The sequence below is a fragment of the Dermacentor albipictus genome, chromosome 1 (assembly GCF_038994185.2).
Source record: "Dermacentor albipictus isolate Rhodes 1998 colony chromosome 1, USDA_Dalb.pri_finalv2, whole genome shotgun sequence".
Lineage (NCBI taxonomy): Eukaryota > Metazoa > Arthropoda > Arachnida > Ixodida > Ixodidae > Dermacentor > Dermacentor albipictus.
In genome coordinates, this window is record NC_091821.1 from 111,398,743 (window position 1) to 111,406,778 (window position 8,036).

At 42.8% G+C, this 8,036-nt stretch overlaps 1 protein-coding gene across 3 annotated transcripts in view; it reads right to left on the reverse strand.

The window, feature by feature from the left end:
* Positions 1 to 2,321, reverse strand: part of LOC135907729 (NCK-interacting protein with SH3 domain) — an 80,202-nt gene extending 77,881 nt beyond the window's left edge. The window contains exons 1-3 of one of the 3 annotated variants that reach the window (XM_065439461.1): positions 2,106 to 2,321; positions 1,719 to 1,837; positions 1,217 to 1,260 (exon numbers count right to left, since the gene is read on the reverse strand). In XM_065439461.1, coding sequence (XP_065295533.1) covers positions 1,217 to 1,260; positions 1,719 to 1,837; positions 2,106 to 2,294 — 352 coding nt within the window. In that variant the 5' untranslated portion in view covers positions 2,295 to 2,321. Of the gene's footprint in view, positions 1 to 1,216; positions 1,261 to 1,700; positions 1,838 to 1,929; positions 1,952 to 2,105 lie in introns of those variants that run through there. The other 2 variants (XM_065439459.1, XM_065439462.1) reach the window with 2 other exon arrangements.
* Between the last annotated feature and the right edge of the window lie 5,715 nt (positions 2,322 to 8,036).

Consider the following 8,036-nt stretch of genomic DNA (forward strand, 5'->3'; position numbering starts at 1 on the left):
AAGGCCGAATGTCCCTCAAGATGTGTTCACCAGTGCCACATTGTCACATTGGTCACATGGTCACAGTGCCACATTGCATGCACAAAGGACTTAACATATCATGTACTGCGGTCACGTATCACAGACTAAGCTAAAATAAGTCTCTTATACCACCAATGATCAGACAATTAAGGCAGGAACTATATTCTGGTGCCTTGTACCTTTGGTAGTGTTGCAAATGACTTGTGAGATGGATTGTATGTTACATAACAAAAAAATATCAAGTGATTCAGAAATGAGAAGAAAATCAACAGAAAGAAAAACAATTTTTTACTTGAAGCTTTAGTAAGTTACCTCCATGTGTTTCCAAAGATGTCAAGCATAATCATTAAGCTCAAATGCCCTGACCTTGGTGATCAATGTGACATGTTGTAGATTAACATGCAGCCTCGATACCAGACACTTTCTTCATCACTGAAATACTAAAGCACAACAAGAATAACTGATATCCTCCAAAACCTGCAAAGAAGTATTGCGGTGTGTTTATCCTACTTCCCAGAAACAGTGGTGCACAGTAAAAACCACAGTAGCAGTTTCAGGTGTCTATGCCACCAATTTCATTCAGATTTTTCTTTTCTCCTTGTTGCAATTTCCTCACAACTTTTATATTTCAATAGTAGACTTAGTCAGTATCTACAATATGAGAATCAAGCAAGGATATTGCATAGCAAAGCTTCTCATGTGGCAAATGCACAGTTGTGCAGCGAATGGCACACAATGGACATGCCAGGACATGAATGTATGTAGAAGCCTGCAGTTTGAATGACTGGCAAGTTGTACCATTCGTTGTAACAAGTAATTACTACATCGAGCTAAGTCTTTAGACACATATCAAAGTCTCTTCTTGGGTTCATAACTTATTATTGTTACAGCAAACAGGTGTTAACGCTGAACTCCACCCCAAATCTGCTTAGCTGCATTTGTTTGCAATCAGAATGATATCTTCAGTTACACTGACAGCTAGTGGGCACTAAATGCAGCAGTGGCTAAAGAGGCACCCATTTGTGGTTTGAGTCACAAGTGCATCACAAGACAGCCTTAAACAAGCCACAATGTAACAGAGCGGAGCGAAAATGCAGCACAGCAGCAGTTTGCAATGTCCTTGCCTGAAGGCAAAGTGTCAGAGAAAAGGTACACATGCAGCTGATACGAAGTTAAGGAAAAAGCAATGACCAACCTTCACATGTACTTCGTAAACTCTCTTTGAGGTGATGCAGTCGCCTGAAAAAGACAAATTGCTTGTAATACAGACGGGCCTTTTATCATTTGCAGTAAAACATGAGCTGGAACTTTACCTGCAGCCCAACTGAGTACCCTGTCACTCGCATAGTCATTACTTCCATAAGCAGTCAAAGAATTTGCTTACTTTCCAAGTTACAACGTTCCACACTGCATTCTCCACAATTACTTTATAACATAGCAATGCTTAACAACTAAGAACTGCGCACTAATCTTGAAAGCAGGTAGCTATGAATATCATCTAATTTGTCTGGAAAATTTACTGAATTAGCAGGTCAGGGTGCATGTTGGAAGTCTGAATGCGCTCAGAATTATTCTGAAACAACTACACAAGATAACGAAGAACTCAAGCACGAACGTGTGACATTAGCACGTAAAATAAGTGATAGCCAAGAAGTAAAAAGTGTGAAGAGGGAACTTACAAAAGAGCGTTACTGTACCTAAGGGCCTTTCTCTGCAAGCTCATGAAACTGGTGTTTCCTTCGTCTAGGCTCGAAGTGCTGTTTTGAAGCGCTTCGAGTGCTTTCTCCACAAGCTCCAGGAACTCCTCTCGCTCGCTCTGCAGATTGTGTAGTGCAAAAGTTACATGGAAATCAGTGGTCAACTACCACTATCCGAAAGAAAGGAGATGACATTACTGGCTCATCTCACCCATGAAAAGTTTGAAACATACTACCGTCACGCGAACGACAATTTTTGTACAGGGCCCAAACCACGCAAAAAACGAAACAGCGCGCACTATTTGGAAGCACTTCAATAAAAAACAAAACGTGCCCCTTTCGCAGAGGCGGCCAAAAAAAAAAAAAAAAGAAGAGAACGCTACTCGCCTCTTCCCGGAGGATGTAGGTGACCGGAACAAATCCAGCTATCCCTTTCTCGCTCACAGCATAATACCAGTTTGGATCCTTGCATAGTTGCTCAATAACAATAAATTTTTCGTCCTGTTTAAAGCTAAGCAGCCTCTTGTCTTTGCTGTCAAAATCGTACAAAGATTTTGCTTGATAGGCAGACGCCATTGCATCTGATGCGATAACAGGGTTGAGCACTGTGCCGGCGGATGTCCGCTAGGTCAGCCTACTTTAGAAAAACTTCCTGCTAGTCGCCAAGCAAAGTTGATGCTAGAAATTTTGTATTTGTAACTTTGATACATTTTGAAAAGCTTATTGTGATAATAAATAATGAAGTATAATATTCATATCGTTGAAGTAACTGAACAGTACCAGTGCCTCCTCTAGAGGAGGCACTGACAGTACTCTATAGACAGTACTCACAGTATACATTCACAGTTGCTTTCCCGCACGGCAGTCATTTTTGTGGATTCCTCAAACCATGCCTCAAGCAGACGACAAGACAAGGATCCCGTTTGTAAAATTGCGTCATTGTTATCGCTTACGCTTTGTCTAAAACGTGACCAGTTTTCCTGAAGATAACGCTGGCGGAAAAATATGGCCAATATATGGTCTTGCAGTGAAACCGCCACAGCGGAACAGATCTTCTGTGGCGTTCATTTAGCATGCGGGGGCAAGGGGCCCTGCAACGCGCCAGGAAAAGCTTGTTGAGTGGCACCAGTGGTAGTTCACTGTAGCAGTGGTACCGATGGCTTCGCCTCGATGCGGCGATTTTGCGTACTTCATAGACAGGATGTGACGAAGTAGAGTGCCGCTATGATGATTGGTTAGGAATGTAATGTACGATTATAGTACGATTTACGTTCGCGCTATGTTATAGTGTACTAGATTAGGGGTAGTGGACCGTGGGAAGGCTCCGCGGTGAAGCAGTTTTCCCAGAAACGTACATGTGGCACTGCTGCGCCTTTCACTTTTTTTCATTGGTTATAATAACTCTGCGCCTTCATGCATGCATACCACATATAAAGTTACTTATATGAAATCTATATGCATATATTTTAACTCTGTGATGCATACGCGTGGGATGTTTCATTTCCCAGCTGGAAAAAATGTGTTTCAATTCGCTCCACCGCGTTCTCTAAAGCTTCCCCTTAAGAGGAAACCTTAGTTCGGGCCCAACTTCGACGCGGCCTAATGAAATTTATGCAAAACGCAAGAACGTTTTCTCAGATAACCCCTGGACCGATTATAATGAAATTTGTTACATTTGAGAGAGAAAGCTAAATTCTAGTGGCTGTTGGAAGCAGAATAGCGATTCAGGGCGCGAATTTTTTAAAAAAGATTTTCAAAAATTGAAAAGTTTGAAAGTTTTCAAACTTTGCAAATAGAAGCACTAAGTTTACAAATTAATAGCTATGCATCAAGAACAGATATCGCGGTTCTGCAAACAGCATCCATTAGATCATTCAAAGCGGATAAATTTGATATGCCAATTTACAGCTTACGTGAATTCGTTACGTTGTTTACAAGGGTTCTACACAAGTTGTATTTCCATATTGCTACTTTTTTTAGAGTCATGTGTGACAAATCAACTTTGTCCGCTTTAGATGTGCGATTAGGTGCGATTCACAGAATTGTGATATCATTTTTTTCTTGCCGAGTTGCAGAGTTGTAAACTTGATAGTTTCGTTTCCTGAAAATTTGCGATTTTTGCCAATTTTAAATAAAAAAATTGACGATGTAAATCGAAATTTCGAAACGAACAGTCACTAGATTTATAGTTTTTCTTTTAAGTGCACAACACCTCGTCAAATTTTGTGCGATGGTTGCCGAGAAAAACGAATTCTCCTTTTACATGTATTTAGATAGGAGCATCGAGCTAAAGCTTCCTCTTACTTTAGCTCGGTTAGAGTGTACTAGAGCCCAACTCCGACGTGACCTATTCAAATACATGTAAAACGCAAAAACGTTTTTATGAGATGACCCCTGGACCGATTTTCATGAAATTTATTGCATTTGAAAGAGAAAGCTAAATTCTAGCGACTGTTGGAAGCGGAATTTCTATTTAGGGCTTGAATTTTCTTAAAACGATTTTCAAATATTTGACCGTTTGAAAAAAATAGAAGCATGAAGTTTACAAATTCATAGCTCTGCATCAAGAACTGATATCGCGGTTCTGTAAAAGGTATCCATTAGATCATTCAAAGCGGACAAATTCAATATGTCATTTTACATCTTACGTGAATTTGTTACGTTGGTTACAAGGGTTTTGCAAAAGTATTATTTCCCTATTACTAAATTTTTTTATATTAATGTGTAACCTATCAATTTCGTCCGCTTTAGATGTACTATTAGATGCAATTCACAGAATTGTATTATCGTTTTTCGTTGTTGAGTTACAGAGTTGTAAACTTGATAGTTTCGTTTTTCAAAAATTTTCGATTTTTGCCAATTTTCAATAAAAAATTGACGCTTAACTCAAAAATTCGAAACCAACAGTCACTAGATTTTAAGTTTTTCTTTTAAATGCAACAAACCTCGTCAAACTTGGTGCAGTGGTTGCCGAGAAAAACGAATTCTCCTTTTACATGTATTTGGATAGGAGCACCCGAGCTAAAGCTTCCTCTTAAGCTTGTTCTTTATTAAACAGGGTGTCTACCAAGTTGACATTTCCAAATTCTCTAGCTGAGTTTTCCAGGTTTTCCCTGAGTGCCTTTGCAAAATTCCCTGAGTAAATGCAGAACTATGTTTTATGTCAAGACGGGCTGAAACCATATCGCCCGATGCGGTACGTCACTCTCTAGTAAGCATATCAAAAATAAAAAAGAACGAATTAATCCAATTTGTATACTAAGGAGCAGTGTTTATGTGATTCAATAAGAGAATAGAAGGGAGGGGTTAGTAAAATGCACAGCAAATAAAATGCCCCCTGAAAAAAATTGCAAATAGAGTCGGACATTCTCAAATACGAATAAAAATGAGATGCATACAGAAACAAATATTTTCGAATACGAGCTATTTCTATCAACTGATAGCAAGCTCAGTGGTATGAGGCCCGAACTTTGTCACAATTGATATTCTCTCTCATCAGCTCGTAAGTCAACCTCAACTACATCCTAGCTGACATACTCTTAGCCCGCGCACGACGCCTCAGTGTTGTGTTTCACTGCTTTAAAGAGTTTGTTTTGGTTTGGATGAAGGACACCTGCATCAAGGCATCAGCCAACGCTTTGTTTTTTGAGCTCAAGCTCCTTCAAAACGGCGGCAACACGCTTCCTTTCCCGCTCATTCCTCAATGCGTAGCTCCTTTCTGTTCTTGTCCTCCTTCCGCCACTCGTTGGTCCCACGGACCATTTGAAGCATATTCTTGGTCAGTTGCACACTCCATGTCTGATTTTGGAATTCCCTAGGCGGTGCGAAAACGTCCGAAAAATCGGCCAGTTGGAAAAAATAAATGCATGTCATTTACTGCCCTTAAGGGCTCAAACTGCCACAGGCGCATTCGAAAACACTTTGAAGGCCTGTCGGTACACGTATTAGGCATATCGGTGCTCGTACTGTGACAGGAAATACCGGGTGCACGTGTGTATAATTAAGGAATACATACTGTGTCACGTGGCAGTGGCCCCTTCCCGGGCTTATGCTTCACTGGAATGCTTTTTGCGTATGCTTCACCAAGTAATATTTCTGTACAGAGGCGAAGCTGACTTTCGGGAACCGGCATTTTACAACGCACCTTGATTTCCAAGCTTCTAAGCCAATCGCGTGGACCACAAAGGCGGAGTCCGTGCCATTTCTGACAGCAGCGAATTCTTTCAATAAAAAAACAAGGCACCCAACGGCAAGAAGCTTCATAGCGAAGGTTGAAGCAGCTAGGCCTAGTATTGCCGCAGTGGTAGCTACTGCTGCCAGCGGATCTGCATGCAAGAGCGCCGGTTCGAGGCGGCGAGGTAATCAAAATGGCAGCGGTGGTGGCTTTGATTAGCGCCGTTTCGGACCTGTGGTCACGGCGAAACGTCCGGAAAATCGGACGGCGAAAAGTTCTTGCGTCAGAAATTTCAGACGTTCTGATGCATTGACTCTATGGGGTACGTGGTGGTGCCGCGAAGCCGTCCAAATTATCAGGAATCCGGAAAGTCGGTCGTTGACTGTACACTGTGAACTCCTCCGGCCGACGACAGGACGTCAAAGACGATTAATTAAGATTCCGGTCTGCTACTCGCGCCAGTATTACCGCGACTTTCGACCCTTTCAATAAAATTACAGCTAATTTTCCCTGATAGAGACACAAATTCCCTGAGTTTTTCCTGAGTTTTTCCAGACTACTGAAAATACCTGAGAAGGCCCGGTTTTCCCGGTTGGTAGACACCCTGTTAAAACGTATGCTGTTCTGTATGTTGTATGCGTGATTCCAGAGAATGTATGCAAGCTGTTCGCTTCACTTTGGAAAGTGCTTGTAGCCTCTGTCGTACGGAGGTATGAGCCATAGATGATGACAGTTTTCTGTCGACGTTACGCCACGAAGAAATCCCGGGATGCTAGCCATAGACAGCGTCGCTGTAAAACAGGACGAAAACCGTCATGCAGCACCTGTTTTGCTTCTTCTATAGTGTTCGAGAGTGGTTCTGATATTAACGTACGCCAAACATACATCCGTCAGACAACGTCGCCTTGTGTACTTCCGGAGTCTATAAAGACAGTCTTTTCGATCATGACAGCGCGAGACTGACTGCTAAAAGAGGCGTGAACATAAGCAGCACCACTATATTTGCAAAATTTGTGAGCAGCCCACTGCTCTGTCGATTGAGACACATTCCATAAGTCAAACGGCATGTACTGCACGTCGATTTCCGGCCCAACAGTTTGAAGCTCATCAACTTGCAAGCACGGCTTCTTAGACGAGCCACACACTGCAGGTTCTGCGCACACCTTTTTTTCTTGGAGGTCTTTCGCATGCTGGCACCTTCGACAGGCACTTGGGAACTTTCGGCGGAATATGGTCGGTATTGCGTCCGGTGAAAGCGAGGACTTTCCCCGTGGTATCCCGCACTGCCTTTCCATCAATGACGTGAACATAGTCTCGAAATACGTACTATTACTCGAACTGTAGCTCACACACTGCGTCAGTCAGCTCCGGGGGTTATCAACACGGTGAATGTTCCGATTCCAAACACAGTGCCTGTCGTCGTCCTCGGGGGCACCAAACAACTTCGGCGCGTTCGTCACACCGCTATACCCACTTCTGCAACCGGGAGCGAATCAGTAGTTCTTCCGACGAGGCTTCGTCATGTCACCTCATCGGTCATAGAAAAAAACTGCACACGAAATATAGCAAATGCGCGCACAAAACACAGAACAACACAAATACGTAGAAGAGTGCAGGCGACAGGCCAACGTGCGAGCGCGGCGGTAGAAGTGACGTCATGGTCGCTGAGAGTGAGCCACGATTGGACCGCGCGCCGCCCGAACGCGGAGGCCACAGGACACGTCATCAACAGCCGCTTGGTGTAGGCTTGGAAGCCATGGCGCACGGACTTCGGCTAATGCCCTGCTGCCATAGGGCGGCACCATGGCGTCATAGGAGAGTGAAATGGAAAAATAGTGAGTGTAGGGTGACTCCCATTTTGCTTGTATTTTGAATTTTCTCATACCGATAACTTGGGTTTGTGTCGATCAATTTTAATCATTCATTTTGCTCTGTGTTCTATGGCATGCTGAGAATATATATCTATAGAGCAAATATAGTGACCCGCAAACGGCATTGCAGGGCCCCTTTATAGGGCTCAGAGGAACAACGAAACAAATCTGCAGAACGTTTCCAGAGCTGGGATGTAATTAATCGTTCGGCTACATCAAACAACCACAAACAACACCTTCAATAGAAAAAAAACAAAAAAAAACCAGCTCAGT